The following is a 21,027-nucleotide window of genomic DNA, read 5'->3' as shown; positions in this document are numbered from 1 at the left end:
TTGTATTGATACACTGGGTTCCTTTTCTTCTCGTGTGTTTGTCCTGTATTCATCTTTATAAATGTTCCTGTGTTTATCCGGCTTTCTTCTTATACCATATTTCACACATTAAGACTGAAGTTTTATTGAGATAGTCCCTCTGAGTGATGAAGCTCAGAAGCAGAAACGAGCTCATCAACAGCTGGAAGAAAAAAATATGTAAAAGAACTGTGATTGATGAGGAGAAAGCCAATCTGTTTGAAGATGTGGAGATTGACCTGGACCTTCCAGTTTTCTTTGTATTTCTCCATTTACATTTACCTTGGCATTCTGATGCTACCTGCAAATCTATTTTGACATTTTGTTTTATTCTATCAGACTACAGAGAAAAGAGTGCCCTATTGGGCAACCTTCAATCGAGTTTTAATTTACATCTCAGGTAAACATAGAATATGTCACAAGAAATCCTTAACAGACTTGCATCGTATAATACTGGACTTCTCATCCGCCGTTCAAAGATCCCACTACATCCATTGGATTTATAGAACCTTTGTCTTCAGATCTGAAATTAGACACAGTACAACTGATCCACAAAGGGAAAGTGACTGACTGCATATTTAATTTTAATCTGATGTGTAAAGACATGAAAGTAAAATCCACGCCCATGAGATGTTTTTTAAAAGAATTATGTTAGGAAAGAGACAGAAGGACAGGGTAAGAAATTAGGATATCAGGAAGGAAAATGGAATACAAAGGCTTTCAGACAGAGTTGATCAAAATGAGATGGTCTCAACATATTAACAGGATGGAAGATGGAAGGACATCAAAGCAAATAATGGAGTCTAGGACTGAAGGAAGACCGAGACTAAGGTGGCGGGACTTGAGCAAGAACAGTATGACAAGAAAGAATCTGGACTGGAACACAGTGAAGAAGCAACAGCAGTGGTTTGACAGAAAAGATGCAAAGGTGTCATTAACATCCCACTCTGGCTGGAGCTGGAAAAGGAAAATTGGTAATGATGATTGTCAAGACTGACTGAAAAACTTTATTTTATTTAGAGGAAGAAGGAAGGCAGTCAGCCAGAGATGATTAAGCAAATGGCTCCATCTTCCCAGACAGTTATCTTAGTTATAAAATCACCAATTATCTCCCGTGATTTATCTACTGCCCTACACTGAACACAATGGAGAAGGAAAGGAAAACCCTTTCTAGCCATCTTCAACACTGTTAAGGTTCATATTATTGTCACCTTAAAGTGTGCTGAATTGTAACTACTTAACACATAACACATTCCTAAATCATGTCTTACATATACAACAATGACACACAGATGCAAGCATATTCTCTTGTGCCAAATGCTCATAACAACAACAACAACAACTGGAGGAAGACAATATGTTCCATGTAGTGTTAAATCCTGGTTTGAAAGATTAATAAATGTTATAGATAAGATTCTACTCTCTGCCAAGATTAACTAAGCACTGAATCTCGAGGCTCAGATAAAAGCTAATAGAATATCAACATAAACTTAAAAAAACTACGTATTATATCAGTAAGAAAATATAAAGCTCTACTATCAGTATAAGCACTAGCTACTGTAAGCCAAATATGCACTTACATTTTGGCAAGGAGAGATGACGGAAGGATCGGTTCACTTTTCAGCTGTCTGAGCTCGTCACAGAGCACCAATCGTTTGTACTGCGTCTCCTCACCAGAGAGAACTGTGCTGGGGCCAGGCTGAGCTCTGTCGGGCTCAGCATTCACGTCGGTCTGGTGGGGCGTATAATCTTGACTGATGTGCAGTTGGCTCATGTGGGCAGCCATCTTCTCTTCGGTTATGTGCTGCTTCACACTTGTCTTCCTACAATGAAACATTTAAATATTAGCAATTATAGTGTCAATATACAGTAAAACCTCATTAACATGAACAAACTGATAACATGAACAAAATATTGGTCTGTACAACTATAAAATGCTTGGCTGAAAAAAAAAAAGAATTCATTAAGATAAACTCCAGATTTCAGTCATAATTATTTAAACGTAAATATTAAAACATTTCTAAATATTTGAGTGTTATTTGGTAGAATCTGATGATCTTTTAAGAACAAAACATGTCATTCTATTTTAATTGAGCTGTTTACCATATGCGTTCCTTATACAGGTAGTTTATAAATTTATTACTCAAAAATTAGTTTCGGCAGACTGAAGAACGTAACAGATATTACAAAAATTAAATCATTGCTCATTTTAACTATGTTCATGCGTAATATTTACCAGGCCTATTTTGAGAGTGGGGTATGTACTGGTCTCGGCCCATTATAACGTTGTATTAGTCAAAAGATGCACTGTCAACTGCTCGGCATCTCGCTCAATATACAAATACCTCTCTAATTAATAATGGTATTTACTTTACGTCCCACTAACTACTTTTACAGTTTTCAGAGACGCCGAAATGCCGGAATTTTGTGCCGCAGGAGTTCTTTTACGTGAGAGTAAATCTACAGATACGAGGCTGAAGTAATTGAGCACCTTCAAATACCACCAGACTAAGCCAGGATCGAACCTGCCACGTTGGGGTCAGAAGGCCAGCGCCTCAACCGTCAGTCACTCACCCCAGCTAAATAACTCTCTAATAATAGTTTCAATGGTTACACTATGTCCCCAGGGCTTTAAAAAACTTTCTGCATACTAGCCGCATCCTTTATTTTGGGAGCTTAAAACTGGCATAAAATGTGCAGCCGATATGCGAGTAAATACAACTCCAAAGCTACTTCCCACCAAAATTTAAGGCAGTCTGTTCTACTCAGGTAGGTAACCCCCTCAGATCCCGCAGTATGCAGCAGTAAAGCCATCTACCAGAGAGGAGTGGCAGTAGAAGAGACAAAGCACATCACAATAAACAATAGCCAATGTAATTTTACTGTTGACTATTATGGACTTTCGGTATTGTAGGCTTTCACATGTATTCTTCTTCCGACTCTGTGACATCAGGGCATCAAATGCACAGGGAGTCCTTCCTCCTCCTTGCACGATTCCCTCTCATTTTATTCTTCAAGCGACCATTCCTCACAATGTTTACCTTATTTTGATAGCCGTCATCACAATTTCCTTCAACGATATGGGCTGATGACCATGCGGATTTTCATCTTAAGATTGAACAATACAGATACACCCAGTGATTATATTACATGCAATCGATCATCTTCAATATTGTTTCCTTGCTATGTCCACTAACGAGCTCTCTCGTCGACATTCAAAGGCGATGTCAGAGTCGGTTAATAATACCCATCAACTGCTGTTCTGTACAGAAAATTAGAAATGAAGGAGAACAAGTTTTCATAACAAATACGTAAATAACTTCGTGGATAGCATTTGTTAACTCGTCAGAAATAAAGGCTAAGTAAATTATCGCTTAATTTTAATATTCTACACTGAAATTAAGTAAGAATGAGATACACCTCAACATATGGCAGAGCGCATTACTGATTTCGGAGGTTAGTTTATATTTTCTTGCGTCTGGTTAAATTTCGGAGAGAATATTCCCATGTAAATGTATAGCGATAATGTTTATAATTTCTCTACTGGCGCTTGGAATATGTTTCCATGATATATAGCATGGTTAAGTTAGGGTGACTGTTTGAATAAGGAAACTGAACGTTTGCCACAAAGTGAGATCGATCATCATCGGTACGTATTGTGTTCTTGCTATGTACACTTGCGGCACTCGTCGACAGTCGATGTCATAGTCGATTAGTAATACCCGTCGACGGCTGTTCTCTAAAAGAAAATTTAAAATGAAAGAGGATAACACGTTTTCGTAATAAATGCGTAACTAACATGGTCGACAGCAGTTGTTAACTCATTGGAAATAAATGCTGAAGTAAACAATAGCTTAATTTTATGTTATATGCTGAAATTAAGTGAGAATGTGATACATCTCAAGATATGGCAGAGTACACCACTGATTTCAGAGGATAGTTTATACTTTCTCGCGTATAGTTAAATTTCGGAAAGGCTGTTCCCATGTAAATTTGTAGCGAGAAGGTTATAATTTCTCTACATGTGCGTGAAATATGTTTTCATGATACATAGACTATTAAGTTAGGTGATGCTGTTTGAAGAAGAAAACTGGAACATTTGCCAGTGATACTGTAATTTTTTCAGAATTAAATTAAATATACACTTTCAAGTAGTAGCGGATTTTGAAAAATAAACGAGTAAGCAGTAGTGTGGATATCATCTGCGAAACTGGAAGTTTGGAACAAACCAACTGCCGTTTCATACCGATTTTAATGTGTATGGGCCTTTTCCCGACTTTTACGAAAAATCGGATATAACGACAATCCATTATGGCAAGTCAATTTTCCGCTGTTATGAATTCTCGCTATAACGGACTACAGCTGTATTTGCATGTTAGTGATGCTCATCGATATGGACTAAGCAAGAAAAGACTAATTCATGAATATCATCATAGCCAGTACGGTAAAAACTGTACGAGACAAACTTTGGAAAATGTATTCTCTATAAATTTTGTTATACAATATTTATTGATAGGACCACTAATAACAGATAATTGACAATTATTTTTAGGACTTCCCTTACACTACTATTCCACATGGTGTGAATAAAATTATTTATAGCCTAAAGTGTCGTGCCTTATTCCAAGACTTTTGATACCAATTTTCAATAAATTGTGTTCAGCCATTTTCTCATGATGCAAGTATATACAGACACGACTGAAATTTAAAAATTATATTTCCTTTTTACTGCAGACATAACCGATACACAATTAACATTCTTTTTTTACATTCTGAGCATCATCATCATCAATGTCCCACTCCAACAAACAGATAAAATTGTATTTTATTTATATATACAATATATTTAAATCATTCATGAATCAGTCACTGGATGTCTTGTACCATTTTGCATTATGGCAGCGAATATGAGGTTTGGCTGAGCAGTTAGGGTCGTGCAACTGTGAGCTTGCATTTGGGAGAGTGTATGTTCAAAACCCACTGTCGGCAGCCCTGAAAATGGTTTTCCATGCTTCCCTATTTTCATAACAAACAAATGATGCGGTTATACCTGAAGACCACAGCCACTTCCTTCCAACTCCTAGCCCTGTCATATCCCATGGTCGCCATAAGACCTATCTGTGTCAGTGCGATGTACAAAAAACTGCAAAAATTAAAAGTTGAAGTTGGCTTGGTGATACAGTGATATGGTGAATTACGTAATGTGTAGGACTAGTTGAGAAGAGAGGTTATGATCCTCATAAAAACTAGTTCATGGACTATGTTGGTGGTTTAAGTGGGGCATGTGAACCACAGTGCCATGCAAAAGCCACCTGATAGAGTTCAAGCCCACCATCTACCGAATGCAAGTTCACAGCAACACGATCCAAACTGCTTGGCGAACTTGCTCAGTACGCCTTTAAAAAAAAAGTCCTTTGGGCCGAACTGGGGCCTGTTTCACGAACGAACTTTGCAACTTTGCACTTTTCAATTCTTGCAAAGTGCAAAGTCTTTCTGTTCCGCCATGATCTAGGTTATACTTTTCAATTTCTTCGCAAAGTGAAAAGTCTTTGCGAATGAGTGATCCGATCGAGTTTATTCCATGAGCAAACTGTATAGGCCTAATACTCTATGATTTTAATGCTTTACTTTTCGCGGTGAACTTGACGGTATAATTCCGGTACCGTTTATTTTTTTATCATGGGAAAGAAAGGTTAGTATTACAAGAAGCTGGTTGTGCTGGAAGTTGTTAAGGAGAAACGTGACATCTTTTTTGACAACTTTAAAGATAACCTCTGAAATGATGACATACATCAATGTTAACGAGAGTACCGTCAACATATCCACACACAGAAGGAAATTCACCCTTCATTAGAAATCCTGTCGCTATATTGTGTGGATTATCAGGCCAATGTACTGCTAGGAAATATGACATTTACTATTAACATCTAAGACTTTGGTAACAGTTTTGTAAATAATTGATTTTGATGTCCCATGCATTGGTGCTACTCCGTGCAGCTGGGCACCATTTATTAACCAATGTATATAAGCATATAAGAAATTGTTCTTTTTCGGAAAGGAATAGACTTCTTTTTATTGCATGTTTCAATACATGACCGATCATTCGTGAAAGTGTGTCAAAGTGAGGTTATGAAAATTAATCTCGTATTTGTACGTTCTTTTATTGGATTCTTCATCACTGTCCTCATTTGATGCTAACAAAACGTGTTTGTATCACTAAACAAAATTCTATGCCGAGAAACTAGTGTACATATTTGTTAATTAACAGATGAAAAGGGAATCATCTCTTTGCAAGATTTATGAAAATTTTTCACTTCATTTCTTTGCACTTTACATTCCTGTACCAATGGAGGAACATAACAGGCTTGAAAAGTGAAAAGATTCCTAACTTTTCACTTTGCAAGCTAAATCTGAAAAGTAATGGGAGAACAAAATCTGAACTGAAAAGTGCAAAGTGAAAAGTTGCAAAGTTCATTCGTGGAACAGGCCCCTGGTAGCACCTTGAAATGGCCCCTTGTCAGGGTTACGGTGGGGTCCCTAACGGCAGCTTTGGCAGAGAAGTATACCTTCAGAACAAAGCAGTTGGTGGATGAGGCTATCCTGTACAAAACATGCTGCCTTGTAGATGAAGTAGGGGACTAGAGATCGGGCCAGCTAGGAAGACATCCGGTGAGGGGAAGTGTGCGAGTGAGAAAGCAGAGCCGTGGGAGCGAGAACGCTGACTTCCCCTTCTCGCTCAGTGTTGTGGCGACGTACAGTTGACTCAAAATATTTGTTATAACTTGTAACTGGCATGTAATACTCCGCAGATTTTCATTTAGTGGAATTCCCTTCCAGCTGTAAATTAAGACACACCTAGCCGTTATGAATGTATTTAGAAGTGTTACAGATGATAGATTTAAGGAGTTAGAACATAATTTAACCTCTTATTATAGTAGCTGTCAAAATCGTTCTCGTGTATCAATTTGCGTAGTCCTTATTTTAAATTACAATTTGATATAAAATTAACTTTCGATGCTGAAGATGTACAGTGTAGAATATGGTTTGCTATAACACCAGGCTTCATAACCTGAGCCATGTCCTGAAAAATAACTGGATAATAATAATAATAATAAACATCAAGAATGAAACACACTACAAGAAAATTGAAAAACTCTCAGATACGATGCGAAGAAGGATAATCTTTTACGGTCATCTTCTCCTCAGAATGAACTCTAATGGATTAACCGAACAAATCTTAGACTTCTTCCGTAACACAAAACAAAACCTAACTGGTTTAAAGAAACTGAAAGAGACCTGGTAGAACAAAAAATTACAGAAAATTCACTATTCGGTCGAACAGCTAAATTAATAACTAAACAAGAAAATATAAGGTTCCAAAACAAATCTACATTCAAAGCCAAATCTATTATCTCGGAAGACGAGCGGAAACGAAGATCAGAAAGAATGAAGAAATACTGGGCACTAAGAAAAGAAAAACACACAGAAAAAGAACTGATTCAACGTACCCTAAAGCGGGTGAAACGAAATAATAATAATAATAATAATAATAATAAGTAATTTTGCTATAAGGCGAGAAAGCAGTATTAGACTATATCATCGGTTGTCCTTAGCTCCTTAATGCCAATATTTTTTTGCTCTCTTGTGAAATAAGAAATGTGACTTAACGATACGACATATATAATTATATAATTGTTCTCAGGTATAGGAAAAAATATAATTCATTACAGAAACACTATAAAGGGTCTATAAATTCTGAGCCAAGGACAACAACATATGTATACAAAGATTATTTAAATGGCACTTGAAATAATAAATAATAAAGTAATGACACTATATTCACGCGCATATTTGTTCTTCAATTCCTCTGAGTCCTCCGTCATCACTTCTGTCGTCATCACGGGATGACGTGCCGTCGGCTCCCAGGTGGATCGCGAAGGACTCTATAATGTCAAGAGGTTCCTCATCCCTCATGAAGTCTTTCTCCACCTTCTTTGTGTGTTCACATTTACACTTCCAGTCTTCGGCGGATATTGACACGAATTTCTGTCTAGCGATTTCCTGTATATTGTCAATAGTGAGGGTGACGTAGTGAGAAGCTACCCAGTTCTTCACTTTTGCCCACATGATTTCAATACTGTTTAATTCAGGGTGATATGGGGGCAGTTGAAGGACTGAGTGTCCGTACTGTTCCACGAGTTCAACTAGGACGTAGGTTTTGTGTGCCGGCTTGTACAATTTGATAAGCTAATAAAGCTCGTGTTTGTACATCGTCTCACGGTGTGGAGTGTTCCTATTCACTAGCCAGGAGATCGTCACTTTTCATGAACTGAGGTTGGAGCACGATCTACTTTCTTGTGATACGACGTGTTGTCAATTACAAGGACACTGCGAGATGGAAGATGAGGAATAGGCATATCTTTCACCCACTTAAAAAAAAAAAAAAATTGTCACTGGATACTGAATTATCAGACCAGCCTTTGCTGCATACATGGGACGTATGCATGTAGGTTTCATCCGTGTACACTATAGGCCTATCCTCTGCCCGATACCAGGCAATTTTTTCTTCAAATAAACAAATCTTTTGTATTTTATGTCATGTTTTTTCAATTAGAATGCGCTTGTTAGTGTTAGTTTGTTTCAAATGATATCTTAATGATCGAAGGATACGCTTGACACTAGTATTGGAACTTTTGAACTTTAAGTCTTTAACTGTGCACGAATTTTTGAAACTAGGTAAACATTTTTCATCTAAATAAAAATGGTTAACAGCACGACGTGCGGTACCTTCGTCAAAGTAGTCCAGTCCAGTAATATTATTTGTGCGCATTCTGTGTTTGTTTGGTGTTTCAAACAGACGGCCGGCCCCGTGGTGTAGGGGTAGCGTGCCTGCCTCTTACCCGGAGGCCCCGGATTAGATTCCCGGCCAGGTCAGAAATTTTTACCTGGACCTGAGGGCTGGTTTGAGGTCCACTCAGCCAACATGATTAGAATTGAGGAGCTATCTGACGGTGAAATAGCGGCCCCGGTCTCGAAAGCCAGAATAACGGCTGAGCCGATTCGTCGTGTTGACCAGACGACACCTCGTAATCTGCAGGCCTTCGGGCTGAGCAGCGGTCGCTTGGTAGACCAGGGCCCTTCAACGGCTGTAGTGCCATGGGATTTGGTTTTTTGTTTCAAACAGACTATCCATAAGTTTCCTAATTCTACCGCTTTTCGTTTTTCGCTCTTAATCCGTGCCACAAAACTTTCTGTCACTCCAACAGCTGCTGCTACTCTTTCCTGCACTTTCTTGCAATCTATCACGAACTTTTCTTCCATTGCGTCCCTTTCCATAAAGCCTATAACGTTCAAGATTGCCGCACGAGTCTGACTCTTTAGCACCTTACGATACAGGCTGCTTTTGAGCCTTCCATACTGTCACAGATAGGCGTAACGCACACCACCACTAACCACACTTACTACACAACGAGAAATTAGAAAGCAGCGCACAACAGCTGAGTGTAAACTTATGCACGGAACTGTCCTTGTAGCAGGAGCTCTGTTAGGAGGGGATGCGCTACGCGGGATAGTCCAAAGCGCGCATGCGTTCCCAGGCTTCTTCCTAGCTGGCCCGATCTGTACTAAAGGCTAAGGGGGTTCACCTGACAGAAAAACCCTTGACTGTGTCATACATAGCAAGTCAGCAGAGGAGGAAAAAGAGGCATTGCTTTGAATAAAAACAGAACATGCCTTGGGAGGGGGCCTGTTCATTTCCACACCCGTCCTGCTGGAGTGGAGAAGTGAAGACAATGAATATCAGTGGTAAAAGAGTTCCAAGTTAGGATCAAGGAGGAATTTTGAGTTTGCTAGATATAATTTTGTTAAATCTACACAATATGATTTAATGATGGATGCCCAAAGAATATACTTACACCTCCATATCAGGTTCTATCTTGCGTTTGCACTGTGCAAAAGGCATGGTGCCACTCAGTACTGGCCTGGGATCTGGCAGTGGACGTTCAGCCGTAAATCTATAAATAAATAGAATATACAATATCAGAGGGATGAATAAGAATCTATTGTATACGCAGTGTACACCCAGCTACACAGCATATTGGAAAATATGACAAAGAACTACAATCACTTATTTATTTACAACAATTCTGACAACAGAAATATGAAACATTTGGTGAAAAAGGGTGAGCCAAACACATTATATATATATATATATATATATATATACGTTTCCTACACCAATGCTTAGAACTGGATATTACTTACAACACTATAATTGTTCACTAAATGAACAAGCAAATCTTGTAAATAAATAATGTGAATAATATACGCGTATAAATAATCTCAGAGCCCATTCGTTCTCTCAGAGGAGCAGTTGACTAACCTATTCCAATCACCCACTCATCCATATGATCACATACTTCCATTAACACTCTTGTATACTCATTCTTCTCTCTTCTTTAAGTAATATTGAAGTTTTGGAAGAGAAATATTCACAGCTTCCCCTGACAGCAAGCTCCAAAGCTTTACAGAATAGCAATCAAATCCAATCCTTTATGGAAGGAAGGTGGATGGGTGAAGGGCAGTGAAAATGTAATTTCCTCCCCTCTTTCTGAGCTGGGCAGTAAATGAGTGATAAGCATTGCAAGGGATAAAAATCTATAAAGGCAGAGAGGAATTCCCAGAGAAAGATCCAGTCAGTTTGTCTCAACGGAAAGGACCCTTGTTGGGACAGGAGGTAGAATGACGGCTCATAAACTTATCCACATGGCAATGTACTTTCTGCAACTTACTCAGGTTCTCCGCTGTTGTGGTATACAAAGCAGGTAGACTATAAACATAAACGAGCTTTACTATGCAAAGGTATGCTGAACTCATAGCTTAACTCTTGTCAGCATTCGCTGCAGTAATCAACTTTTGTTGACTTGGTACTTTCCTGCTATAGTTTCTGTGCGCTTCTTTAATAAAGGCGCATTTAATAATACAAATATCTATATACATATATTTACTATGTAATAAGGATTGTTTGAAAACTCTGCCGCCAATACCGGACCTATGTTTACTTGTTATCTTTCATCCGCCTGCCCGCCAACATTCCTGTCAGCTGTCTGGACGATAGCAGGCTTCACACAGCAGCTACGAGTACGTGGAACAACATTAGGAATGACAGTGAAGAAATCTTCAATCTTTTAGTGGCAGATTCAGATTTAGACTGTTCGGTAAATTTGGACAATGAAACCAGTGATGATGTGCATAGTGAATGTTCGGAAGAAAGTGCCAACGAGGAAGATCTTAATTTTGTGTCAGGATATTAGTGGGATATTAGTGATGGCATTGAAACTGCACTAATGAATGGAAGAATATTGTACAATAAGCTTCAAAAAAGGGCAATTAGTGCCCATGACTTCTGAAACTCTGTGATAATGGGACTTCTACGAGAGTATCAGCGCAGTCCGCCGGCGAAACAAGGAAGACTTTCTGATTGCATACCTCAAGCGCGCCTGACGGAGAGGCACTTTCTTGGGGAGCAGCAGGACAAGAGTCACAAACCTAATTATGTTGTTTGTTCCATATTACCAGCAAAATATTCAAAGAAAGGAAAGGGACTGTACAAGAGAAAACAGACAATATTTTTTTGTAAGAATTGCCCAGGACAGCCTGCAATGTGTCCAGTCCCATGTTCGGAGATGTATCACAGTAATGTGTGTTTCAAAGTCAAATGTCACTGCTATTTTGCCAAAGTTCAGTTAAAAATGGTGCAATGGTGTTGAATGTCTCTAACCTTAAAAAAAAAAAAAATAAAGCTTCAGGTAATTTGGAAAATACGAAGAAAAAAATTACATTTTTCTGCAAGTGTTCTGTTTAAAAATAGTGCAGCAAAAGAGTTAAATGGTGGGACCTTAGCCCTATATCATCTGCTTAAGACATAGGGCCAGTACTACGAACAGCCAGATAAATGTGTCGTTTAAATTTAAGTGATATATAGCTCATTCGGCTGGAAGTTGAGTTGAAAACACATGCTACGGCTTTCCTTTATATACAATCTGAAGAAATATCCTCTAGTTTACCTATCCTGAACATGGAGCAGCAGCGGAAACTCTTATCCGGAACTCAGCTGTAAGAATCATGATCGCTGGCTTGATGAATCCGCATCTACATGGTGTTATATGAAAAATAAGTTAATGAAATGTAATCTATATATACATAAATTATAAAATCTATCATGCTTTCATGTCCAGCTATCAGAAGGTTTTCAATGATTTCTCCACGCTAGCAAGTCTTTCCAGCAAATTCTATCTGAACTGCATGCAAGTGTTCTGCCATGCTTGCTTGGTAGCCATGATGTTTACAATATTCATATCTTTGCAGTACGACACTGTGGTCAACCGGTTTAAATTCCATTGGTCGAATTTTTCACCATTTAAATGTTACCTCGCAGGGTACTAGAGATGGCAGGATATCATTCCTAATCACTTCGAGTGCGTGCCAAAGCCTGGGTTTAATTCCAAACCTCTCCACAACGCTCATGTGGAGTGAGGATATACGACACTGCTGATGGCAATTCATCTATTGAATGGCACTTTATGCTTTGAGCAGAACCCTTGGGGTTATTCAACAGGACTAGGCAGGCATAGACACCACTTAGGTGATAATATCGTCCCTATCCGTGGCATTTCTTCACCTAACCATTATATGCATATAAAGGTGAGACATGATGGCATTTACAATAGAAGCATTTCTCCAGTTTAAATTTTTCATCTGTAAAACTCATCCTTTCAACTTACCGGGTCATGATAAGCATTTTCTTAATCACTAACTTCATCGTATTTGATGCTTCAACAAAACTTGGTTCGTTTACTAACTCAGCTATAAAAATAAGGGAAAAAAAAAAAGAGAGAAAAATTATTTAATGTCAGTAAGAATGTCAGAAAAGAATTCACCCAAACAATTAGAAGAATTAAGAGAAAATATCAAAAAGATTTAATAAACTTTATTGAGGAAAGTTATTACAAAACCTTTAGTAAACAGTTGCAAAATATACCTCCCTACCCCCACATATTGTTAAAAAATAAAGATGGTAAAATAGTGCATAACAATAAGGAAAACGCAGAAATCATGGCGCATTTAACAAGCTCTTGAACAGTGATGAACCTGTAAAGGTCTTATTAACTGACACACTTGCACCCTACCAGAAAATATAAACCCACCTACAGCAAAAGAAGTTGAAAAGGTGCTTAAGGAAATGAACTACAAAGCGTGTGGACAAGACCAGTTTTTTGCAGAGATGTGCAAATATGCCGGCAGTGCAATTCAGACATCTCTCCATATGATATTGCAGAAGATTTGGAAATCAGAAAAATACCCAGAATAATGGACAACAGCTATAATTAAACCAATTCATAAGAAAGGTGAAAGAAGCAATCCAGACAACTATAGAGGTATTTCCATCCTTGACTGCACATATAAGATTTTCTCTAAGATACCATATAATCGGATTAAAGAACAACTTGATCAAGAGTTACATGAATACCAGGGAGGCTTCAGATCTTGGCAGAAGCTGCTCTGAACAAATAATAACTGTGAAGCTAGTCAAGCATATTACAAAAAACTAAACAAGCCCCTTTCAAAAATGTTTATGGATTTCAAGAAAGCTCACGACTCAATCCTCAGACCAACATTTTGGACTTCACCCAAAAGCTAATCAAATTGACTGAACTTACTCTTAAAGTTAAAAATTGTAATGTTCCGTATTGAAGAATATTACTGTTAAAATTGAAATAATTGATAAAGAGATTCAACCTATTCAATACAAAAGATTAAGAAATGTAGTGAATTACATTCCCATTTAATAATAAGTAGAAATGGTACCGGTTTCGACCCTAGTCCAGGTCATCAGCCGATTAAAACATGAAAAAGAATGCATAGGAAAAGGAAATAAAAGATCAAGTACACTCAGGATCAGTAGATGAGGCAATATAAAAATGAACGGTGGTAGACACTGTAAAACTCAGAAGAAGTAAAATGCAAGTCACTCAAAAGAAAACAGTGCGCAATTCTCTGAGCGGCAGCATGGCACACGCAGCGCTGAGTTTTACAGTGTCTACCCCCGTTCAAAACAATGAGACAGTTTATAAAGAAATAGAACCTTTGACTAGCACAATGAAAAAGAATATAATATTCTTATGGCATCTAATATGGTCACCACAAAATAAATCAGTAGAAACATAATAGAAAAATTATGGAAGATTAAGAGTAAGAATAATATTAGATGGATCACAGAACTTGAAGACTACATGGGAGAGTTGCATATTACAACAGAAGATTTAAAATACAAAAACAAATACACTCAACATACTGAAAGATAAACACACTAGACTACAGACAAAAATCAACAAGCAGAGAATAGGAAGAGTGATTCCAGAAGCGGAAAGAGAATGTCAGAAAGAATGAAACAGTATTGAGCTGAAAAGAACAACAACCTCCATAAACCGGACTAAGTAGTCCTATGTTGGCTAAAAAATTAAAATAAATAAAATAAATTAAAATAAATGTCAGTAAAGTTACACAAATTTCCCAGCTTTAATCTTTAATTAACATAAAATGCATTGTGAAATTATGCACTGAATCTACCAATGTGCTCCAGCGTTATTTTGATGTCTTCCTATTTGTGGTGGTGCTACTGTATTCATTTCATGTTCTGTTCCATGCTTCATCCTATATTACTGAAATGAAGGTCAAATTTCTTTGACTTTAACAAACTACCATGTATTTACTTTAAAATGACAAATGCCAGTTACTACTCTAATACTGTCTTGGAAAAAAGTAAAATAACTACTTATGAAGACTGCAATAACAAATTGAATAATTAATAACTGAATGTTCCTCCACCTCGTATGTCAGTCTACTAGTGGTATCTGGGTTTCCCAATTTATTTTACACTAGCTGTTATACCCGTGCTTTGCTACGGGATTCTCAGAAAGACTGTCTGTGTGGTTTTCCAACTGAAGTCAACATAGGTCATTACAAAAACGTCAGTAGGAATGTAGCAATTAAAAGCAATGTTATCATACAAAATACCCAAACAAACGAAAAAAACCTGCATATTTTCTCACTTTTAACGAACAGTATTACGGTGCCGATCTAACAGTCCAAAGTCCCAGTGCTGGAATGACCAGGCCGCAGATAGCTGTGAACACACCTCTGCCATTAATTATGTAAGGATGCACAATGCACATTCCTATCAGTGCCACAGAGTAGGAATTGAATAGTTCAAATGCTATGATGAACCAGTATGTTACTTACCAGTAGAATCAGAAAATTTAAGAACCCGAAAGAAGAAAGTTTTCTAACTCCCCAGCTACTTCCCGCCAATATTCAGACAGATTCACAACTAAGTATTTATTTAATTTTTTCCCACCTAGTCGATACAATGAAGGCAATCATTGTATCGACTAGGTGGAAAATAAATACATACTCAGTTGTGAATCTATTGAAGTGTGATACGGACCATGAAGCTGATTTTATGTAATATTCAGATAGGCGGTACAACCGGGAGAGTTGGCCATGCGGTTAGGGGCGCGCAGCCGTGAGCTTGCCTCCGGGAGATGGGGGGTTCGAACCCCACTGTCGGCAGTCATGAAGATGGATTTCCGTGGTTTACCATTTTTACACAAGGCAAATTCAGGGGCTCTACCTTAATTAATGCCACGGCCGCTTCCTTCCCACTCCTTGCCCTTAATTTTAAAACGCTTCGAGTCCTCTCAACACAGACCTAGGATGATCTCCAGACGGAATCCCTACGGTTTCCCAAATTGGACCATTCCTCACTCTGGGATAAGTCACCACTAAAATATTTGAGTGCTTCTTTGATGAGGTGTAAAATCATACACACAGAAATACAGGTCAGTTGTTGAGGTTGACTCCACAAATGTGATGTGTAGAAACTAATTTCCACTTATTTCTTGCATAACAGCGAACAGTCATAAATAGTACTGTACAAATATATATATATTTAAATTTATGTGCCTATATTTTTCTGTACATACAAGTTAAGGTTATTTTTACATCCAAATAAAAGACCTCACATGCTAACATTCAAAAATTATGCAACTAACGTGTATTATCAAACTTCACAAAATTTGCTCTCATAAGAGACCGTGGTACCGTACCACGTATTAACAACCTGTAGAGCCAATTTACACTAAAGTAGTTTTCTTGATTTCCCATCAAGGAATATCTTCAGATTCTTCTGTTCTTCCTGGGAATTTTGATCTCAGCAGCTGATAATGAGTCCCCAGATGTATCGAAAGTTACAAATGTTACATTACATGCTTTGTTGGATTTCAATACCAGAAAAGCCTTCATCTGCTGAAGCCTGTACCAGCCAGCTACAATCTTTCCACAAGTGCAAAACATTAAAAGCGTCCCCTATTAAGGCTAATGCACTAGCTTTAAAGACAGCCCAGACCAAGTCATCTGTTCAAGATATAAGAAGGCATGATCCCGGCCACATGCAGTTCCGAAATACTTCTTCATACAATGAGTACTTCAGAAATGTATCCATAAACTTCAGTTGTATCCCCTGCACAACTTAAAGCTACTTATAATGATCATGATTATTATTTTGGATCTGGTGAGGAGAAATTCTTAACTTCTAAAAAGTTGAAAGACGTTTCTCCAGGGGATTGTACTGATGTGGAACTTAAAACTACAGGACTGAGTGCAAATCCATTTTGGTTCACAGAACGCTCCATCAGAATACCTAGCTCATTGTTCAAACATGTTTGACACCTTACTGAGAGGACCAACACGAAACAATTCTTTGCACAAGTAACACCAGTTCATGAATTGTCTACAATGCTACTGTTCATAGCAGGAATTTTGAAACTGTGGCAGTAAAAGCTTTTGAGGAACTTTATTCTATGAAGGTACATGCGTGAGGGTTATTCATACTGTAAGCACAAAATAGCCATACTTGTGTGCTTCACCTGATCGAGTTATGGATGAGAATGAACTTCTTGAAATCAAGTGTCCGTACTCTTGCAGAGATGAAATGGTTTCCTGTGAAACTGGAATACTTGATGTATCAGGGAACCCAGCTTTGAAAACTGATCATTAATACTACTATCAGATACAAGGTCAGCTCTACTATGCTGAAAGCAGTGTTAGCAGGCTTGTAATATACACCTTCAGGAACATGAAAGTTATTGTTTTTCATAGGAATGATGAATTTATTAAACATGATTTCTTCACTGAAACTCTTTCACAATAACCACCACAAATCATATATCATAAATAACTTTCTAGATACTTAGGTGCAGAATAAGAGATGAGTTTATAAACGTTAGGTTGGTTCCAACAAGAACAGGAACAGTTTGCAAACTGGCTGACGCATGCGCAGTACGGAAAAAGCGTTCCAACAAACTCCAAACTCAAACGCGGACTCGGTTGTTCCAACAGACTATGGACCGTTCATAAACCAGTTTGCGGACTGGCAAAGCAGTTCGTGCTCCAGAACAAGTACTGTTCGTGAGAGACATGCACAGTACACCAAAATAAGCGAGAGCTGTGCATTGTGGTCCATAGCTGTCACTTGGTGAAACGTGAACAGCTGATCGGTATCATCTGGCACGAGCAGACGACACGTTACACGTACAATTAAATAGAATTACGGCGTTGTTATACAATTATGCAGTCAAAGTTAAAGTTACCGGTTTACAGTTAAAAAGTCATATTTGACTACACACTAATAAATTGAGAGGCACGAGATAAAAACAAGATTGATGCATGACGATTTTGAAGACGGTTCATTGAGCCACTATCTCACTGTGACATTTTATAACCAATAAATAAATAAATAAATAAATAAATAAATAAATAAATAAAAAAATAAATAAATAAATAAAATAAAACAAATTCTGATGATGATCTTATGAACTCTGACTCTAGTGAAGATGGTCTAGGGATATATTACAATATCCCAAAAGCAAAAAATGAAGATTTAGGCAAGTTATTATTATTCTTTTTGTTTTTTACTTGTTTGCACTTATGTTTTTAATGATATTTTCACTACATGTACGAGTAACTCAATTTCTTTCTTTCTTAATCTGCTTACCCTCCAGGGTTTGTTTTTCCCTCGGACTCAGTGAGGGATCCCACCTCTACCGCCTTAAGGACAGTGTCGTGGAGCTTCAGACTCTGGATCAGGGGATACAATTGGGGAGGATGACCAGTACCTCGCCCAGGCGGCCTCACCTGCTGTGCTGAACAGGGATCTTGCGGGAGGAGATTGGAAGGGATAGACAAGGAAGAGGGAAGGAAGCGGCCGTGGCCTTAAGTTAGGTACCATCTTGGCATTTGCCTGGAGAAGTGGGAAACCACGGAAAACCACTTCCAGGATGGCTGTAGTGGGAATCAAATCCACCTCTACTCAGTTGACCTCACGATGCTGAATGGACCCCGTTCCAGTCCTCGTACCACTTTTCAAATTTCATGGCAGAGCCAAGAATCGAACCCGGGCCTTCGGGGGTGGCAGCTAATCACACCAACCACTACACCACAGAGGCAGACAACTCATAATTTAGTAACCAAAATTCCCTTTCTCTCTCGCTCTCCAAGGAGCATTTTCGCATCAGTAGGGAGATAATGGAAAATGTTGCAGAACGGTATGAAGAAAGCGACCAGTACAAACATCAGGCTGGCCAATGTGGAAAACTTTCTGCACTGAGTCAGGTTTGTCTGCAGCTGCTGCAATAATATAATAATAATAATAATAATAATAATAATAATAATAATTTTAATAATCATTTGAATGTTGCTTTTCCAATAAAGGTTCAAATTTTCATGTGGTTTATTGGGCATCAGACTGCAAGTTTCCGGGATGTTGCAGATCGGTTTGACATTTCTTCGAGCTCTCTACACAGAATTATCAAACAATTGACTGTCTTCATTAGCAACTTATCTCCACAAGTGATCACTTGGCCTACAGAAGATGAGAAAGTAAATATTGAGCAACATTTCAGGGAAAGTGGATTTCCAGGTGTCATTGATGCCATAGGTGGCTGTCATATTGAAACTGATAATCTTGCAAATGATCCCGACTCTTGCATACATAGAAAAGGACACTATTCCATACAGGTATATTTTATTTATCAACATATGTCTTCATAGTAAACCACTCTTATCATTAATGAATTAATGAGTGCAAGCTGTTTTTGACCACAGGCAAAAAATTTTGGATGTGTTTCTGAGTATTTTTAATGCTATTTGTTCAGGGCGCCGACCCATGTGAATTTTTTGCCCCTACTGGCACCATATTGTATGAACCTGCGTGTAATTGGAATGGCGGTAGTGTGGAATGTTGTGTGTGAGGAAAGGAAGATTAAGGACGTAATTACAATTAAAAACCCTGACAAGGCCGGGAATCGAATCCGGGGCCGCCGGGCGACAGGCGGACGCATTGCCCCCTACACCACGTGGCCGGACTAGCAGAGTATTTAGAAGTTCACCTCTTGGTAATAATTTACAAGAAAAAATGTGATCAGTATTTTCTTTTAGGTGACAGTGGCTATCCTCTGAAGAGAACCATCTACATCATCGGTTTTTACGCTGCCAGTACTCGTGGTAGGATTATAAATTCACATAATTCTGGAATAAAGTAATTATTATTTTAGAAACAGGTCCATTAGTCTATTATTTTATTAATTGAGTCATTTTATTGCCAATTACCTTCCATTGAGTAGGCCTAACAAGTTGTTTAGCAGAGATGAACAAGAACAGCTGTTTGTTTATCCTCAAACAGGAATCTCCCGCGTAATCGTGAACGCATGCGCATTGTAGTTTTCCTTGACCGTTCACGAAGCGTTCCAACAGACTGCTGTTTAACAACGGTTCCCAACGAGTACATAGCTTGCGCATGCGCTTTTATCAGTTCATGAATTGATACAAAACCGTACGCAAACTGCTTGTTGGAACAAACCTATTGTGAAACACAAGGATTGTTTTGTAATCTTAAATGCTGCAACAACATAAAATAGTAAATGACCTATGGGACAAAAATAAAAGCAAGCCGAGGAAAGAAGCAGTGGCGATCTTCAGACTGGAAACAGGCTATGACTACTGCTTAGCTGCACATCTAGCTAGAATCAAACTATATCCAACAGAAAAGTGAACCAGCTGCAAAATTACTGGATCAGTAATGGACATTAAACACCTACCTCAGTGCACAAGACAACCCAACAAAAACAAGGCAATTTACCAGCCCTATACTGGACAGAGAGAAACAAGATGAAACAAGACTGTTCCCCAATACATCGGTACTTCATTAATGTTATTTGTATATTACTGTTGTCTAGAGATATCAATTCTGTATTGGAGTTACTTCCCAATAAAGCCACAGGTTACAACAAAAACATTTACTGTAGGTGAAATCACAATTTAATATATTTCCTTTATTTTGTAACATAATAGGGAACATGCATGATCCGGGGTTTTAATTAAAAATATGCTAATCTGATTCAAAATTGCATGCAGAATTCAAAAATGTGATCAGAATGTACAAATAATAACTCCAAACATGATAAAAATCTACGAAAATGTCACGTCACGCAAGTACGCGATCTCATTGGCCTGACGTCATCGTACAGGTTGACTGAATTAGCAGACGAAATAACACATAGTGTGCTGTGAGAAGCAGGATACACTTCGCGTATTTCTACTTTACGTTAGTGTCTAGTATGGTTAAATTCGAGGTCTATACATTGGATAATAATCTGAGTGGTATATTTTAGACTTAAAATGAATCCTGCGCAGACAGTGAGGCAGAAAACTTATAAATGGTGTAGAGTTCCGATGTGCAATAGCACATCGCGTACCATACCAAACAAATTGTTTATAAACGTTCCAAAGAGTCTAAAACTAGGGAGAAATGGATTTTGGCGAGCTGGAGAAATGCTGATGATATATCGGAAAAGTCTACAGTTAATTTTTTTGAAGATTTTAACGTAAGATGAA

The 21,027-nt window shown here is 38.1% G+C and overlaps 1 protein-coding gene across 3 annotated transcripts in view; it reads right to left on the bottom strand.

The window, feature by feature from the left end:
• Positions 1–21,027, bottom strand: part of LOC136886446 (uncharacterized) — an 89,233-nt gene that overhangs the window by 42,511 nt on the left and 25,695 nt on the right. For all 3 annotated transcript variants that reach the window (XM_067159225.2, XM_067159227.2, XM_067159226.2), the window contains exons 3-4: positions 9,933–10,031; positions 1,599–1,841 (exon numbers count right to left, since the gene is read on the bottom strand). In XM_067159225.2, the coding sequence (XP_067015326.1) occupies positions 1,599–1,841; positions 9,933–10,031 (342 nt within the window). The remainder of the gene's footprint in view (positions 1–1,598; positions 1,842–9,932; positions 10,032–21,027) is intronic.

The sequence above is a fragment of the Anabrus simplex genome, chromosome X (assembly GCF_040414725.1).
Source record: "Anabrus simplex isolate iqAnaSimp1 chromosome X, ASM4041472v1, whole genome shotgun sequence".
NCBI classification, from domain to species: domain Eukaryota; kingdom Metazoa; phylum Arthropoda; class Insecta; order Orthoptera; family Tettigoniidae; genus Anabrus; species Anabrus simplex.
This window is presented reverse-complemented; position numbering and strand designations above follow the sequence as displayed.